Source organism: Bidens hawaiensis, unplaced genomic scaffold (genome assembly GCF_021521415.1).
Source record: "Bidens hawaiensis isolate Kalapana, Puna unplaced genomic scaffold, B.hawaiensis_p1.1 tig00007028_1, whole genome shotgun sequence".
In the NCBI taxonomy this organism is placed as follows: Eukaryota; Viridiplantae; Streptophyta; class Magnoliopsida; order Asterales; family Asteraceae; genus Bidens; species Bidens hawaiensis.
In genome coordinates, this window is record NW_027491480.1 from 656,458 (window position 1) to 676,258 (window position 19,801).

Genomic DNA, 19,801 nt, shown 5'->3' on the forward strand with positions numbered 1-19,801 from the left:
ATTAAAAAAATATAGAATAAGTGACTTTTGGCTGAATTAGATTAAAAAAATAGTGTTTGCATTGCATCTTGAAAAGGATGAAAAAATAGATATGCAAATAACATCTTAAATCTATTGTATTTATCAACCAATTTCTTAGTTCTTAATGCATTCATCAACGTTTATTCCAGACGTTTGCTCTTTCTTTTCTTTTGCACCACTGCTATTTTCATTGTTGAAAATTGAAATGGGCAACAATGTTGGAATTTTTGGACATTTTATTCGACTAACAACACCAATAACAATCGAAAAGACAATTGCAAGAAATTTATGCAATTCTCTTCAAATTAAACCAAACAATATTCTTCTTAAACACAATTGATCTTCACTTTGCCTCGTTATGAACTTTTAAAAACCATAAGGTATCGCTTCTGCAAACTTACCCAAACAAAGGTTTCCTTTAACTATGAAATAAAACATGGTTCCATCTTCTTTAGGTGACCGAAGTTGTTAGTGGTGGTCTAAAGGTATTCACCTTTGGTTAGTTTTAGGTTTTTGCAAGTGGTCGGAGGTGATGATTTTATTTAATTTTTCCATAAATGGGTATAATGACCATTTCATAAAATTAACATAATTTCTGTAAATTTATAGATGCGTTTTAGTTTTCTATAATTTTTTTTCTCTATTATATAGAATCTAACTTAGTTGTGTTTTAATTGTTTCATCCGTTTTTTCTGTATGAACAGAGAGGCTTTAACGTAAACGCTATAAACGTATTTATTCGAAAAACTTGATATAAATAGAAATGCCTTACCAAAGTGGTTTAATTAACTTTTCTAAACTTGTTGAATTTGACCAAACCCATTGTTTACTCGTTACCCCTCATTCCACATCCACACGTCATGTTATCTTAATAATATTATATTATTATGTAAAGAATATACACATATGTTTAACTTTGTATGGAACAAGAACAAATATGGTCCCGTCATGACTCATGATTACCATCAACATTCCATCAACAAATTAATTAATCCTTTAAATGATTTGATTAGCATGCCCAACATGATTGACATATGATGTCATCATGTTATCCTTTATTTATTTAATATAATTAAAATATATTTGTTTAAAGGGAAAATTAAAAAAAAAAATCTAAACATACATCCATAATGATATCAAATTATAATCAATTATATTATAATATTATAATTATATAAAAGTTTATGACATGTGCATATAATCTTGATTAACATGCCCAACATCAGGGAGGTCCGGGCATAACCGGCATCTACCCTCTCACAACTCCAAACCATCGTTGAACAACTCAACAGTCCAAATTAAAACCGGTAAGACGACATCCGCCGCCAACGATTGTCCCGGGCCCTTGGGGCTCCATCATCGCAAATACACACAAGCAAGAGCCCTTTCTTTAGTGACTAATGCCAAGATTCCCAACTCGCTCACCCTACCTGAGACACCGAAAGCAGTGTTACCGTGCAGTGAAGTATATAACGAACACGCTTATTGGCATATGATGCCATCATGTTACTCTTTCTTTACTTAATTAATAATTTAATATAGACTTGATTTAAAGGAAAAATGTATAAAAAAAATCTTAGAATAGATCCATGTTATATAAAATCTTGTAACATGTCACAAAATTTTCTTTTGAGTTAATGATTTATCACTTGTATCAATATGTACATGTATCTATCTACACATGGGATTCATTTGCTGTCAGCAATAAGTTGTCTGACAGCATCATTAGTTAACCAATGACAACAAAAATAAATGCTAAAAAAATAAAATAAAATGTATAACCTTAATAAATGTAAATGTACAAGTAACTTAAGCAGCATTGTACAATATCATAGTCAGAAACATAATTAAAAAATAATTAAAAATGTACTTTATGCTAAAACACTTGTACCTTGTTGACCGGTCAACACTCCGTGTAAACTGATGACTCTATTGGAAATGAACATATATGCTTCATAATTACTAAACCAATATCTAAATTACTATTTCCACTCCGTACAACCGTCATATTTGCTAATTCCCCTCCACTGAGTTGACTCGGATCCGGTATTGACTCAGTTGTGATAAACCTTATGCTTTTTTGTAAGAACTCATTTGAAGCGAGTTGACTCAGGAGAGCTGACTCAGTGACTGAATTATGCTTGTGGTGTTGACGGGTGGTTGACCGAACGATCTCGGTCAACATTGCAGCGGATAACCGCCGCACACCGCGCTCGCCGCCAAGTATTAGCGTCGGGTCGATAACTTTTCGATGGGACTTATTCAATTTATTCAATTTATTGACTTTTCGCCCATGTTTTTGCTCGGTTGTCGATGAAAAAATAACCGACTCGGCCGAGGGACTTTTAATTCGGCCGAGTGGGTCCCCGAGTAATAAAACCTCCTTAACATCAACCAGCATTACGCGCTTAAACTTCCTTTTAACCCGACCTAAAATCATCGGGTAACATGCCCACCTTCGCAAATCCATTGGGACCCGGTCGAGTAACCCGGATAACGAATTGTCCGGGTCAAGCTCCCCGATCCCAAACCCAACAACCGACCCGTAACTCAATTGAGTCAACTCACTTGCCACGTCACCAAAACTCGAACTATCATTATTCTCAATCCTTACCCTCTTCCCCCAAATGGGTTCTCCTCTATCCGAATCTTGACCCGTTTTCACAAACCGGGTCGGGTCAAAACTCGCCGGAAAGTCAACAATTTGACTTCCATTCACAATACTCCGACGAACGAGTTTCAAGAAAGTATCAATTTCTTCACGAATCACAAAACCAAACGAATCAATCGTCGAAATTGAGTTGAAAACGAACACAAGATCCGATTTTGACGGTAACCCTGAACGGAGGAACGTTCTAACGAACAATTTGAGCTCGTCCGTGGTGACGGACGAGCTGACGTGGCAGATAACAAGTCCGTCCGTGACGGACGTGCCACGGACGTACAACGTTCCTAACCCCTGTAAGGCTGGCGAATTGGGTGGTTTAATATTAAGGGTATTTTGGGAAAGAAACCGAGGGTGAGATGAAACGACGTCGTTGGGTTCGAAAGAAGAGAGTGTGAAGACTAACAGCGTTAGGAAAATTAACAGAATGCAAACGGAGATGGTGGATTGGGTTTTGGTGAATATCTGGTTTGAGTTGGTGTTTTTGAGGATTAAATGTTGGTGTTGTTTTTCTGGGAAGAAGACTAGGAATATGCCCATGGTTTGAGTTTGAGTTTGGAGTTTGAAACTGTGGTGGTGTTTAATGAAGTGGAAGATGGAATGATATGAAGTTTGATATTGATGGCTTTTGATGAATGATTGTTTTGATTTTAAAGTGTTATTTTATTTAGTCTAGAATAAAAGTATATACGTGGCAAAAAGAGCGGTGTATATTAAAAAAAATCTAAGTTTTACTTTTGTAGGCTATATGTAAATTGCAAGAACTTCTGTATCAGGCCCATTCATAGCATATCTGAAAGAGATTTATAACAAGGATGGAGTCATCAATCCTTAAAGATTCTTTATCAAGGATGATGGTTTGTGGGTCCTTCATAGTGGTGATGTGGAAATTATGAAGTTGTTTGTGGAAAGAATGAATATGTTATTATTGTAGATAAAAATGTTTGTGAAAAAAATAAATGAAGAGTTGATGTGACACGCTGACTAGGCTGTTTTTGGAGAAAATTACTCTGTACTGATACGGATAGTCTAAGAGCATTTACAACATGTTCTTTATAATATTTTATAACTGGTTTTTATCCCCGTATTACGGGTTATTTTACATTATTTGTTTATAATATTTAAATATTTTTAGGATTTTAATTTTATTTATTGTAAAGTAGTTAATAGTATACTCAAAATTTGATGATGAAACAGTTTTACAAATAAAGAAGATGCTATAACCCGGTTTAAAAGCTATCTGGGTTTGGTGAGATCCATGACCCGTTTTCTTTTTTACTATAAAGTTGTTTCTTAATTATAAATAATATCTTTGAAAAATCGATATTAATTTTTAGTATATCCCTACTTTATAGGATTTTCATATCAAATATTTGATGGCATTAATTTTTAATATAAAGAGATGTTATAACCCGCTTAAGGGTTTTCTGGGTTTGGTGAGACTTATATCCGGAATTCGGGTCAAATGCATGATAAGCCTATATTTACAAATAAAACAATCTGGTGGATTGAGAGAACGTAAGGAGCAACCAGAAAACTTTTAATTCGTTTATACATATTTAAGATTTAAGCTAGGTAGAGTTTTATGTCTAAGAAAAAGTGTTAATATTATGAAGAAAAACAAATGTACTTGTGACATTTTATAAAAGTTTATCTAAATTTAGTCCATTAAAATCAGTAAAGTTGTTCGGTGTACACAAACATAGGAAATCATTTATATATGTCGGTTGTCAATACTGCCATTATAAATGTGTAGATTACATGCATCTGAGCTTTTGTTTACATCATTTATATATGTCAGTTGTAATTATGGTCATTACATATGTGTAGATAATGTATGTAAGCTTTTGTTTATATGTATATCATGTTCGCAATTTGCTCATGTAAATGTAATTCATAAAAAAACTATGAATGTATATAAATTTAAACTAATATGCATATATGATAAAAAGGATATCCAACACGTTTGAAATGCTACTTTATCAAACCAAAGTTCAAGGGTTAACTAGCCATTTAAAAAAAAAATCAAAATGAGAATATAGTTGGTTATTTTCTAGCATGAAAGCAGTAAAAAATGAAAATAAATTAATATTTTATAATTAGTTCTTTTCTTGCATGAAGCAGTAAGTCACTTTATAACATGAATTTAGGTCTTAAACATTACATATATAGTTTAAGTTGGCCAAGTGCTTTTTGCCTTGGATGTGAAAAAAGAAAAAGAGGAAGACTTTTTTTTAGTAAAGAAAAGGTGAAGGGGGTAAAAGCTATTAATATATTATATATTCATGTGGGGTTAAGAGAAAATATTAGGACAAATGGGAGAAGATTGCGTGTGCGTTGGGTGTCCGGGGTCGTGTGTTTTGTTTGCTGTCATTGGCCAATTATTGGAGAAGGTGCGAGTAACAATGTACAAATATCCTATATATATATATGCATCTTTTACAAGTTGTCATTTCTAATTTAGAATTATATATAGCTACAGTAATACCAATTAATTGGGTGTTAAAAACTACTAATATTTAAGCAATCATTTAACTTTTTTTTTTCTCAAATATAAATGACAATTAGTAAGCAAGTAAAAACTAAATTATATGAACTCAGACTCAACAAGGTCTGAGCACAAGACTCGAAACTATTGCTTAGTGCCTAACATAACCGGAGTCCTAAACAAATCAACAAGCATTCATTGTTGGGAAAACTACTAAAGTCGATAAAATTGACAAATACTTTACTAAAATAGACATCATTTTTCAGTCTTAGTCCTCTAGACATTCCTAATATCAGTCAATCGCATACCTCCATTTTTGGCTTACCGACTATATGGCTATAGGCCTTTTAGACGCGAAGCAATGTACAGGCTTAGCCGTTAGGTCCACCTAAGCTTACAGACTAATTCAGACGGCCACATGGACAAAGATACAGGCTTAGCCGACGCCTATTTTTCATACCATTATAAAAAAGTGTGTTGGACATGGTGGATTGGTGGTATTTGTGGTGGGCTTGCCAGAATCCAAAAAGCCCACAGTTGAAATAAACTACTTTCATGGTCCATCCAATTGAACTTCACCTCTAACGCCGTCCAAACCGCTCCAAACCGCTCGACGTTTGAACACGCTTGCCGCTTGCTCGGAATTTGCTCGGAAAATGCTCGCTCATTTTTTCGCTCGATTGTAAACGAGCCGCTCTGCTCGGTTCGGTTTGTAAACGAGCCAAGCAACGAGTAAAGGTCTGCTGGGTTCGGTTCGGCTCGAATATTTTTAATTTATTTTATATATACAGTAATTATATATGAACAAATATATAAATATATTGACAATACACATAAAATATAAGTATACAATTTTTTAAACTCTTTTAAATTTTTCCTATTCTGACAATTTTGTAGTTTTATTAGTTCGATTCGAGTTGTCAAAATACTAAAAGTTTGTTTACATGTTCGTTATATTTCTTTCTCCTAAAAATTTACAACCTATTATACGTTTGTCTAAAAAATACTAATTTGTTTACAAATTATATTATTTGCAGTCTTCAAACTTGTTTCATATTGAAAATTTTAAAGGGAAAAATAAATTAAAATGCTCGAAATCGCTTGATGTTTGATCAAAAAATGCTCAGTTTGATTTTGACCCGTTTCGCTTTTCGCTCGGTTCTAATTTCAGCCGTTCGGTTCGGGTTCGGTTGTAAACGAGCCAAGCAACGAGCAAGCTTTTGCTTGGTTCAGCTCGACTCGTGAACAACCCTATTCACCTCCCTATCCGGCTATCGCGGCCCCAAGTCCAGTGTGAGAATACACTGGGCCGTTGCTAGAGTTAACATTAAATCCCAAGTGGGCCTTCAAACGGGACTTAGTGACAGCTCAAATTAGGGGTTCTTCGCGTTATTTATTCGGGTTTCGGGTTGTTTGGGTCGGGTTGTTCAGGTTTGAGCTCAAAACAAATTGACCTAATAACCGACCCAAATAAGTTCGGTTTGTTCGGGTTTTACGGTTCGGGTAAATTCGAGTTGGGTTTCGGGTTTAACAAATTAAAAAAAAAATCCACCTTTAACAATATCATAAATTAAAAAACCATATTCCAAACCGTTATAAAACCATAATATTAAGCCATATTCATCAATAACATATATTATTTAGCAAAACATGAAATTTATCATACAACAATGCATTAGATGAGATGAAGGAGTGTTGTAGCCTGTGGATTAATACCTGTATAGATTGAAGAAACATGTTCAATAAATATTGGTTTAAATATTATACTATTTAAGTTTTTGAATTGAAGATACATTCTCTGCATGCTTTATGGTCATTAATACATTGGGATGCCATAGATCCAATTGGTTTAAATATTATACTATTTAAGTTTTATTATTGGGATGTGATAGATTCATATATATATATATATATAAACACACACACACTGGTTTAAATATTATACTATTTAAGTTTTTGAATTGAAGATACATTCTCCGCATGCTTTATGGTCATTACGTATTTACTATTCTTCGCATGCTTTATGGAGTATTGAGAACAACCGAACAAGAATACATAAGGTTACTGTGCTACTTCACCGCTAAACTACCCTATAAAATTAGGGATACATGCATCGATGTATTATACTTCGGGTTATTCGGGTCACCCAAATCTGGGTATTTCAACCCAAATACCGACCCGAATATTTTATCTCGGGTTCGGGTTAGGAGTTTAATCGGTTCGGGTGAATTCGATTTGGGTTATTTGGGTCTCGGGTCGCTTTGATTCGGGTACGGTTAAAAAACACACCCCTAACTCAAATGTTTAGAACTCAAAATGCTTCATTATTCGTTATTGTATGTAACAAGAAACACACGAAACAAAAACCGAAGAAATAACTCATTAACTAACTTACTAACTAACATGAATAAACACTATCTATTGACTCGGAAGGTTTGTGGTGTTCCTTTGGTTGTATCGACATTATTCATTAGGATGGTATGTTGTTTATCGCTTGCTAACACTGTTTTTTGTTGTTGATTTTTATTAGCTCTTTTTATGTTCTTATATTTCTAACATATTTTCCATGTCCATGTAATTTTATAGTTCGTCTGTATCACATCCTCCCTAGATTCTACCAAATATCTTTCCTACGAATGAAATTTTACCAGGTGTGTTTGATGTATTACACAATCGAAAACCAATAGCCGAACCAAATTCGAGTTTTCGATTAACTTTAGAACTTCCCAAATTTAATCCGGTTCACTTTTCACCCTCAACCTAAAAAATTTAACCAAATAAAAAAAATAACATATTTTATAGATAAAAAAAATTAAGTAGTTATGTTTTCGCCAATGAGCCAGTGGTGGAGTAGTAAGAGAGAGACTTGGTATTTCATATGACCTAGGTTCGAATTCTGCCTAATCATTTAGTTTTAGTGATACCAGATGATAATGGGAGACCAGACTAGCAGACAGCGTTCAGTAGTTCGATTTTTGAATTGAATGAATTTTATTTCACCGCACCGTTATGCCTTCGACGAATGTTATTATCAGAATACGAGTGTATGTCGGTACCGTGAATCTAGCGATTAGAAAAAATAAAAGAAGTTACATTTTCACATCCGGTGAGGTCTTTGTTCCCATGATCTCACCATTACCTTAACCAACCACCGTCACCGCCGCCGCTGCACACACACACCCCTGCAATCTCAACCTCTCAACCCAAACCCTAATGAGACGACAATGGTAACCAATGAAGAAGCTAACTTCATCAATATCAATATCAATACTCCACACCACCAAACTCCGTCACATCTCATCATCCTCTCGCACTACCGAAGTCTTAAACATCATCCACTCAGTCGATCCAATGGAACCCGCATTAGACTCCATCTTCCCATTCATCTCACCCGATATCATCACCTCAGTTCTCCAACAACAACCAAACCCTAATCTCTGTTTCCGCTTCTTCATCTGGTCCGCCAAAAGAAAGCAATTCCGCAACTGGGTCTCTCACAATTTGATAATTAACCTCCTTCTAAGCAATACCCATGTTCCAGATTTCCCCAATTTTAATAATTTCGATAGGTACTGGAATGTTCTTGATGAGGTTAAGAAATTAGGGTTTCGGGTTCCGTCCGATGCGTTTGCGGTTTGTATTGGGAGATGAAGGATGTGGAGAAGGCGGTGGAGTCGTTCGGGAGGATGAAGGAGTTCGGTTGTGAGCCGAATTTGTTTACGTATAATTTGGTTTTGCATATTTTGGTTAGTAAAGGGATGGTTTTGGTGGCTTTGGTAGTGTATAATTTGATGTTGAAGTTGAATTGTCATTTGAATTGTGCGACTTATAGTATTTTGATCGACGGGTTGTGCAAAAGTGGGAAGGATTCGGACGCGCTCCAGCTGTTCGATGAAATGACGCAGAGAGGGATTGTGCCGAGTAAGGTGACGTACACGGTTGTGCTTTCGGGGTTGTGTCAGGCGAAGCGGATTGATGATGCGTATCGGTTGTTTGAGGATATGAGTAGTGGTGGTAGCGGGTGTGAACCGGATTCGGTAACGTATAATACTTTGCTTAATGGTGTTTGTAAGATGGGTAGATTGGATGAAGCTTTTAATCTTTTGAAACGTTTTAAGAATCAGGGGTTTGATCTTGATTTGAACGGTTATAGCTCGTTGATCAACGGGTTGTTTAGAGCCAAAAGGTTTAAAGAAGCTCATGAAATGTTTAATAAAATGATTGAAAGTGACATCAAGCCGGATGTTGTATTGCACACGATTATGATTCGAGGGTTATGTGATGAAGGTAGAGTGCACGATGCGTTTAATATGATAAAAGAAATGACGGATAGAAACTTGGTACCTGATACTCAAGCGTATAACACATTGATCAAAGGTTTTTGTGATGCGGGCCTTTTGGACGAGGCCCGTTCGTTAAAGCTTGAAATCTCGGGTGTTGATGAGTTTCCGGACGCTTGCACTTACACTATTATTATATCGGGCATGTGTAGATACGGGCTAGTGGGCGATGCAGAGAATATATTCAACGAAATGGAAAAATGCGGGTGCGTACCGTCTGTTGTGACGTTTAATTCGCTTATAGATGGGCTTTGTAAATCGGGTCAGCTTCAAAAGGCTCATCTTTTGTTTTACAAAATGGAAATCGGAAGAAACCCGTCTTTATTTCTTCGGTTAACGCATGGTTCGGATCGAGTTATTGATAGTGGAAGCTTGCAAACGTTAGTGACCAAGTTTGTCGAATCGGGTTCGACTTTAAAAGCTTATAAACTCCTTAATCAGCTTGCTGATACTGCCATCATGCCAACTGTCACAACCTATAATATTTTGATTAACGGGTTGTGTAAATCCGGGAGATTAGACGGTGCGTTTAAGCTCTTTAAGGAGCTTCAGTTAAAGGGTAACTCACCCGATTCGGTTACTTATGGAACCCTCATTAACGGGCTCCAAAGTGTCGGGAGAGACGATGATGCGTTTATGCTTTTAGAAGAAATGGTAGTAAACGGATGTAAACCGACTCCCGCCGTTTACAGAACGCTCATGAAATGGTCTTGTAGACGAAAAAAGACGTTTGCAGCGTTTAATTTATGGTTAAAGTATTTAAAAAGCCTCCCAAAACGAGACGAACGGGTCATAAAGTTAGTTGAGGATTACCTCCAAAAAGGTGAAATCGAACGGCCCGTTAGATTATTACTCGATATGGATATAAAGCTGCAAGCTTTAGATTCAGCACCGTATACGATTTGGTTAATAGGGTTTTGCCAGGGGCGTAAAACGAACGAGGCGCTAATTTTACTTTCTATATTGAAGGAGTATAATATTAACTTAACACCTGCAAGTTGTGTGATGTTAATCAGTACTCTTTGCAAAGAAGGAAAACTGAATATGGCAGTTGAAGTTTTTTTATACGCGTTGGATAAAGGTTTCGTCTTGAAACCAAGAATTTGCAGTAATTTGATTAAATCACTTATTCGAGCTCGGTTTATATCAGATGATGATGTTTCTTATCTTTTGGAGAAAATGGTTTCGTGTGGGTATGATTTGGATGGATATCTTGATGACGATACGAGGTTTCTTTTAGACAACCATAGAAGAAAACAAATGCAGAATGTGTTAACAAGATGAAGGATGATTTGTTGTAGAAGAACTTAAAGGTACATGACAGTTTGATTTTGGTCAATTTTGGTCAAAGTTGCAAAAGTCAAAATCTTTGTGTAGTTTGAAATAATGTTGAGTTTAGTTTTTTTCTATAGAGATTGACGCCTTTAGCGCGTCTTAGCTTTATTGGGAAAGTTTTTCAAGTTAGCGATTTTGTAATTGTATAACGGGCCAATTTGGATTTACTTTAATTATACAACGGGTCAATTCGGATTCATACTTTTTTTTTTTGCAATTTTTGTACACCGGACGTGCTATAATTCATCAAGAAACGGGTTTGTTTGGGTTAAAAAAAATTGTACAATGGGTCAACTCAAATTTCCAACAGGTCAATTCAATTTCGTCTGCTTATTACAACGGATTGATATGGGTGTTCTCTAAATCTAGTTATACAACGGGTCAATTTGGGTCATACTGTCTTTGCAATTGTTGTACCGTTAATACACCGCGCGTTTACAGCTGATTCATCAAGAAATGGGTAAAAAAAACTAGATTAACCTTACATGTATTGTACATGTCATTACTTAAAAAAAACTAACCGCGCGAGTCATAAATGATGAAAAGTGAAACAATAAAAGAAATGTAAAGGATGAATAGAGTGATTTTTAAACATTCGATTCTTCCTCTTCAATCTCAAGTCACAACTCACCTAGTTCTCGATCAACCACTGGGACGAGCAATGTTTGGTTGACATCAGAACCGCAAAACAGAAACCATATTAAACTCCAAAATCTATAGTCGCGATTGTCATTAAGAGAAATCATATATAAAAATATGTATTATCATCACATTGTACTAAACAAATTTTCAGTTTTTTCTTATCGAATCCACTTTAAACCCTAAACATGATAATAGAAAAATCCCTTAAAATTATTAATAAACATTTAAAAACACACAATAAGCTTGGGTTCTGACCCAAGTTTAGTTTGGGTGACTATTGACAATAAACAGAGTAGCTCGTTTACAATCTAACGAGCATTTTTCGAGCAATTTCCAAGCGAGCGGCGAGCGGTTTTGATGGCCGCGAATGGCTCTCCAAATTTATAGAATCACACAAGAAAGTTGAGAATAACTATTTAAAAGAAAAGGAAAAGAAAATACATGTTTTGGCTAGATTTTTCTTATTATTCTATACACTATGCCACTATGGGGCACAGAAGGGGCTGCCTTAGGGGCGCCAAGGCCTAGCACGCTGCCGAGGGGCGCGATTTAGGGGGCGCTCGAGGGGCTGCCTGGTTTCACAACGACCGGTGCCTTTGTACTAAATTTGTGGGCCCTCTTCATTTTTGTCTCTCCCCCTCTCTTACACACATATATACATACATACATACATACATACATACATACATACATACATACAGGGAAGTATAGAATAAAAACCCATTTGAGTTGTGAAAATCCGTGAAAACCCTATATAACATCGTTTTTTTTTTGTTTTTTTTATTGCACATGTAATATATGATGTTACATTTAATACAAAAACCGAAAAATAAAAAAAAAATGTTTTGTTATTTTTTTTACATTTTTTACTAACTTATATATATGTTTTCATAAGAGAGAAAAAATTATTTTTGTATTTACATTTTTTATTAACTTTAATTGTGGACCACAAGATTCAAACTTTAATTAAAAATAAGAGAGAAAAAATTATTTTTGTATTTACATTTTTTATTAACTTTAATTGTGGACCACAAGATTCAAACTTTAATTAAAAACAAGTTTTCACAACTCAAATGGGTTTTTATTTTAACCTAACCATATATATATATATATATATATATATCGGGACGCCCAAGAGGCTTTAAATCATAGCAGGACGGGTTTCGACGGCCTGTTTCCTACAAGACGATGACGTGATACTGTGAATAGGCTTCGAAACTCCCCACCATAACGGATATTCTTATTAGGCGTTCAGGATAAATCCTCCAATCAAAACCAATTCCCAAAATGCGTACTCACTCGATATATAAAAATACAGATAAAAAATAAACACACACACAGTGGCTGTGTAGTGTGTATGCTATTTGGGGCTGGGCTTGGGTTGTTTGTTTGGTGGGAATGGGATATGATATGATATGATATGATATGATATGATATGATATGATATGATGATGATGATATTGTATGGTCCGAAACCAATGGCTTCTACTCCTCAGATGACTGCCAATGGCATCGGCATCCGACCTACCTCGCCTGCTCTGTCCATTCTTCCTCTCACTCCGAACTGCATCTTACTCGGACTCAGTCGCCTACGCGCCACCTCTCTTCGTTTCCACTCCGCCGCCGCTAGTCGTCGTTCTACGACGTCGTTTTCGTTACGAGCATCCTCAACCGAACAAACTACTACATCTTCAGGTTTATTATAACTTATAACTGTTATTGTTTATATATCATTTGAATTTAGGTATTCAGTTTCAATCTAGTAGTTGAACTTGTTGAATATTGGTATGAGCTAGGGCTAGGAAGTAATATTACTACTAGGTTATAGTCTTATAGATAGTATGCTAATACCTCAATGAAATATCAATATGACTTCAAACCTTCTCTAGAAACATATCCAAATTATTATGAACTTTACAGTTAATCCTACAGCTACACTTCACTGGTACCGTATCAAAAGATACTTATACCGAGAACGAGTAAATCCATATGCCGAATATCGTACCGATTTTTTCTAGTTCGGTACCAGCACCATTGAAAACCCCGAAAATTCCGAAATCGAATGGTGCCGATACCGAAAACATGAAAAAACGAGTACTGTACCGAGACCGTACCGGTATCGTATCGTACCATCCGGTACGACCAGTCGGTACCGGTATTCGTTTTTTCATGTTTTCGGTGTCGGTACCATTCGGTTTCGGTCTTTTCGGTACTGTCAATGGTACCGGTACCAAAACCGAAAATATCAGTACGGTATTCAGAATATGGATTTACTCGATCTCGGTATAAGTATATTTTGGCACGGTACCGGTGGATGTTGTATTTGTAGGATTAGTTGTAAAGTTCATAATAATTTGCATATGTTTCTAGAGAAGGTTTGAAGTCATATTGATATTTCATTGAGGTATACAGTATACTATATCATCCATTGGAAACTGCAACACTTAACTTTTTTATTTGAAAATGAGGAATTTGCTACTTTTTTTTTTGTTTCGTTTTTTGTTTGAATTTATCTTTACATATATGTTTTGGTAAATTATTATCATTTTTGATGGAATGAAGGGATAACAGTGCAATACAAACTAGTAGAAAATGCCTCTTTTTTGTTTCCGAGTAAAAGAGGTAGTAAAATTGACACAATGATATTAGTGAGTGAAATTTGGCTTAAGGTTAGTTATGTTTGGAAACGCCATTTTCTCATATTACTTCTCTAAACTCGCTAATATAGAAGTTATGTGTTATTGTGAGGGGTATATTTGAGAAAGTCAGGTTCTCTTATACAAGGCTCTTTTTTTAGGACCTTAAGCAAAAGTTAAGGACTTGAACAGTTATTTAGGAACTTTAGAACACAATGACTTGTAGATTAACTCATATTTTATAATGGAACAACACTCACTAATGCAAGAGAGCAAACTATCTCACTTTGCTTTGTTAGGGACCATATTTTTAATGAACTTGGCCATTAAATACACGTGTCACATTTACAGTCTGTCAGTCTGTAATTAGTTTATTTAAGTTTAAATTTATTGATGATGTAATATCTTACTTTACTTAATTTTTCATGCCACTTAATCTTTTGCTTTAGCAGGTCAAGAAGTTGAAAATTTGGTAATCATAGGGTCTGGCCCAGCTGGATACACAGCATCAATTTATGCAGCCCGTGCTAATTTGAAGCCTGTAGTGTTTGAGGGATATCAAGTTGGTGGTGTTCCTGGTGGACAATTGATGACCACTACTGAGGTGGAGAACTTTCCAGGTTTTCCAGAGGGAATTACAGGTCCAGACTTAATGGATCGGTAAGTTCAAATGACTCGTTTTCTCATGAATGAGTCAATTCGGGTTGTAGGTTGTGCTTTGGACTTTATCTTTGATAGGACAAACAGGTAAAATCTAGAAAGTTAGCTTAAATGGGAAGAAGTTTAATGGTTGAAGGTCGCACAAAGTATATCTTTTGGAAGCATAAAATCTTTTAAATCATCTATATCCAACAAATACGGGTTTTTTGTGCATAAAATATCAACATACACTCTCATCTCTATGTTTTAGTCATTGTACTCTTGTTTTATATTTGAGTCAATTAAAAAAGACTTTACGTCTCATTTCAGTCGTTTTCTATGCAAATAACGGGTTGTAAAAAACGGTAATGTTTGTATAAGATTGTTATATTTGTGTATAGGAACGATAGATTTATGTTATGGAGCTTAAATTTGTAATGTTTCAATTAATAGGATGCGCCGTCAAGCTGAGCGTTGGGGAGCCGAACTTTATCAGGAAGATGTAGAGTTTGTTGATGTGAATAACCGTCCTTTTACAGTGCAAAGTACCGACCGCAAGGTGATGCTTTATCTTATTAGCATGTGAATCTTCAAATTTGTAAGAAATTCTATTTTAAACATAAATGAACAAAATATGGGATAGCATATATACAAGCCACCAAGTATTTAAAAGTTTTTACTAAGGCCCCTTGAGTCCCTGACTATTAAAACAACTTATTTTCAGGTGAAATGCCACAGTATTATAGTAGCTACAGGAGCAACTGCCAAAAGATTGAATTTACCTCGTGAAGAGGAGTTTTGGAGTCGCGGAATTAGCGCATGTGCGATTTGTGACGGAGCTTCACCACTTTTCAAGGGTCAAGTACTTGCGGTTGTTGGTGGAGGTGATACGGCTACTGAGGAAGCAATATATTTGACTAAATATGCTCGACACGTTCATTTGCTTGTACGCAGAGACCAAATGAGGGCATCAAAAGCTATGCAAGATAGGTTAGTCATAATTCCTTTTCGTTTACGTTTTATTATCTTATTTTAATGTTTGAATTTGTTTGGTTCATAGGTGTTGTGTAGAGATATGGGGTTGAGTAAACAGTTTGGTTTGAAATGGCTATTTCTTAGTATGGGTTGAAAACGGGTTGGGTCGCCTTTTTGTTCATTTAAAAAAAAATCATATTAATGTGCTAATTATTAAAACTTGATTAACATAACTACAGCAATAATGTAACATGTTAAGAGCCTAATTTCCCATATAACCAATAGGTAGCTTATAACTAAATGTGTTGAAACAACAACTCTAGTGCTATGTGCTTACCTGTTCTTACTATTGGTGTTGTTTTTTTTTATTTAATATGCATTTACTTTACAATAGAATGATAGGTAATTCATATACGTTTGACCATGTTACACATAGCGCTAATATTGGCATATTGCTTATTAAGGTTTCCAAATTTTGTTTCTTATTAATTAACAATTGTAGTTCCATTTTGTCTCTCAATAAATGTAAAACTTTGGTATCTCACATATTGTTTACCATTCTAAAGGTTTTCCTTTATTCTTAAATCATAAAGATCGTATGTAAAAACTCTCAAGATCTCATTACTATCCGATAGGTTTTTGTTAGATTGATTATAACCCATTAATTATTCCCAAAGTATCATAGGTTTTATTTAAAAAGCTCAAGTTGCTTCACGGCGTTTAGGTTCAGAAAGCTGAGGCGTGAGGCTAGAGCGTCATGTAAGCCAGGCGTTGCTCCATGTACAACCAAAAATAGCACACATCTCATTTCTTTTACATATCAACCTTTTCATCCAGTAAACCGTTTATGATCTCTTCATCGTTTTGGTTGTTTTTACATATCAGTCTCCTATAAATCCTAATTTTGACCTGTTTTGACCCGAATGTACATGAAGCGCCCCCTCAAGGCCTTGTGATGTACACAAGGCGCCTTTTTAAAACCTGTGTCATCACTCTTAGGCATGTAAACGAACCGAGCGTTCAGTGAACCGTTCATCGGGAAGTTTGTTTATCTAATTAACGAATGAAATGAACACAAATTTTGGTCATTGAATTAAAGAGCGAACATAAACATGAACATATGTTCGTTCATTCATTTACGTTCGGTTATGCTTGCTCGTTTTACCCATTTAACTATGTAATTTTATAGTGTTTCTAAATATCAGATTTATTATGTATACTAGAAAACCCTAGCCGCATCCAGCATCTTCCATTCCATTGAGTATCGACCATTCATTTCTTAGATACACACAGGAATAAATTTTGGTCAAAGGTTAAATTTTAGGTCAACCAAATTTCAAAGAATTAATTATTTTTAGTTTTCAACTTCCTGAATGTTTGCTTAACAGGTTAATTCTGGCGAATTTTCAGAGTTCTTGACAATCCAAATATCACTGTGCACTACAACACCGAGACGGTGGATGTTGTCAGCAACACAAAAGGTCAAATGTCGGGCACAAAAGTCAAAAAGCATGATACTGGGGAGGAATCTGTGCTGGAAGCTAAAGGATTATTCTATGGAATCGGTCATACTCCAAACAGCCAGTTATTACAAGGTCAAATTGACCTTGATAGCGCGGGTTATATTTTAGTCAAAGATGGAACCGCAGAGACTTCTTTAGAAGGCGTGTTTGCTGCTGGGGATGTTCAGGTAATATAATATACCAAGTTTTTTATTATTCTGTTTACATTTGATACCTTGTTTTCTTCAATATCTTTAGGGATAATGTATGTGAAGGCCATCCAAATATTTAACTTTTTTCAACAAGACTTTTAAAAATATATGTTATAACTCAGTTTTCTAAATAATTCTTTAAATGTCTTTAGAAGTAAAGTTAAATGCTTGGGTGACCTCTATAACACTAGATACATTATCCCTTTCTATAATAATAAAAACTTTGTATTAATATGGTAATCATCTTCATACATTTTTTTTTCCGGTAGGATCATGAATGGAGGCAAGCCATAACTGCAGCTGGATCAGGATGTGTTGCTGCTCTCTCGGTGGAAAGATATCTTGTCAGCAATAATCTTCTTATTGAATTTCACCAGGTATTTATCGTATTTAACCAAATTGTTTATTATTATTAACATAAAAATAGCCAATAACTTTCAGTTCATCTTTTTTATCTTGTGATTTTCACAGCCACATACCGAAGAAGTTAAGAAAGAGCTCACACCAAGAGATGTACAAGAAGGATTTGACATTACACTTACTAAGCACAGGGGCCAGGTATCATTTTGTACATCACTTTAAAAGTTCAAAACTTTCTATATGTTATGAATTTTTGTAATATCATATAAATCTTTTTGAACACTAAACTTATCATATTTGCCTTTTTAAATGCTAAATATAATATTCACACATTGCATAGTGAAGAAAGTGAAATAAGGTATAACAGTTTGTTTCATTGAAAAATGACAATATTAACATTGTATTGTTGTTTGTTTATTCAGCAATACATAAGTAACTAATTTTATTTTATTTACTACAAAATAGTTATATATGTGAGAATTTTTAGTGCTATAATCAAAATGTCAAAGTAAAAAAATAAAATAAAAATAATATCATGAAATTTATAAGGGTATGTACGTGCGTGTGTTATATAAAGTTTTGAATTTTTGTAAGGATATAAAACTTGGTCTATAAAATATTTATGCAAATTTTTATATTTTTATCGAGATATCGTCTATATATGTTACTTCAGTTATTTTGGTTCCTTAATTATCTCCATTTCTATTTTATTTTGCAGTATGCATTGCGTAAATTGTACCACGAAAGTCCTAGACTTATTTGTGTACTCTACACATCACCAACTTGCGGCCCGTGTAGGACATTAAAGCCTATTTTGGGCAAGGTAATTATATTTTTTATGTTGAAATATTCTTTTAAACCATAAGCAGCTTATAATAAATTCAAATTGTACTTAACAGAAACAAACTTGCATGTTTTCCCACTTTTGATCTGATTTGAACTAATATTATGAAATTTTATTAATGACAGGTGATAGACGAGTTTGATCAGAATGTTCATTTTGTTGAGATTGATATTGAAGAAGATCCCGAGGTTGCTGAAGCTGCAAATGTTATGGGTACGCCATGTGTACAATTCTTCAAGAACAAAGAAATGATCAGGTTTGAATTATTACTATTATTATTTATACTTTGTTTTTTTATAATTTCTATTTTGTTGAGGCTGATGCATATTGCATATGTGAAATAATATGCAGGAGTGTATCAGGGGTGAAAATGAAGAAAGAGTACAGAGAATTTATTGAAGCAAATAAGTGAGTTTTTCTCTTAAACTAGCTCATGTTGTCATTTTGTGTTTCAATTTTGATATTTCAATTGGCTAGTTAAATACTTCCTTGTAATTTTAAATATTTCTACTCATTATTTGACTACATCGCGATATACTGTATTATATTGCAATGCGAGTTTCAAAAATGTGATATTTGATTTTGAATTCAAGAAAAAAGATTTGCGTGTTTTTTTTTGCCGTTTCTTGTTTAGGAGAGTTATTATTTTCTTTCTATATTTTAAAAAAGTATATAAGTTTTACGCGGTAACAAACTGATTATAATAATTGTACCCAATAAATCCCACAAATAGCAAAAACTATTGGTAAGGTTTCTTTTTTTTTTTTTTTGGGGGGGGGGGGTGGGGGGGGGGGGGAGCAAATGGGGGAAGAGTGACATAGTAAAAAACGAACACATATGAAATCGTATCACACATGTAATATCATAAGGCATATATAAACATAACTATAGGAAGACCGTCATATGCAGTCTACCTACAAAGTAGGAGAAACTAGGACAAAGCTAACACACAAAAGTACCAACCCCTAAAAATCCTTAATTTTAATCCTACGTCTCCACGAACTACTGTCTTGGACCATGTTCTTATAGAGGTGCAACTCTAGTAAATCATGTCTAACCCGCTCCTTCCAAGTTAATTTGGGTTGCTTCTACCCCTCCTCCCTACTATAATGAGGATTTGCACTGCTTTTACTGGCGCTGCT

The 19,801-nt window shown here is 34.8% G+C and overlaps 3 protein-coding genes across 3 annotated transcripts; 2 read left to right on the forward strand and 1 right to left on the reverse strand.

The window, feature by feature from the left end:
- Positions 1–1,924: 1,924 nt before the first annotated feature.
- Positions 1,925–3,226, reverse strand: LOC143634194 (uncharacterized). The gene has a single exon (XM_077102347.1). The coding sequence runs from the start codon at positions 3,224–3,226 to the stop codon at positions 1,925–1,927; it is 1,302 nt and encodes a 433-aa protein (XP_076958462.1).
- A 5,086-nt stretch (positions 3,227–8,312) lies between these two features.
- Positions 8,313–10,830, forward strand: LOC143634173 (pentatricopeptide repeat-containing protein At1g79540-like). The gene is given in 2 exon segments (XM_077102328.1): positions 8,313–8,793; positions 8,796–10,830. Coding segments are annotated over 2 exon segments (2,388 nt in total). The 5' UTR covers positions 8,313–8,408; the 3' UTR covers positions 10,799–10,830.
- Positions 10,831–12,969: 2,139 nt separating this feature from the next.
- Positions 12,970–19,212, forward strand: LOC143634174 (thioredoxin reductase NTRC-like). Its single transcript, XM_077102329.1, has 10 exons — positions 12,970–13,186; positions 14,580–14,787; positions 15,220–15,325; positions 15,491–15,756; positions 17,152–17,431; positions 17,725–17,832; positions 17,927–18,013; positions 18,534–18,638; positions 18,785–18,915; positions 19,011–19,212. Exons 1-10 carry the CDS (start codon positions 12,970–12,972, stop codon positions 19,069–19,071), a joined length of 1,569 nt encoding a protein of 522 aa, XP_076958444.1. The 3' UTR covers positions 19,072–19,212.
- Positions 19,213–19,801: the final 589 nt, after the last annotated feature.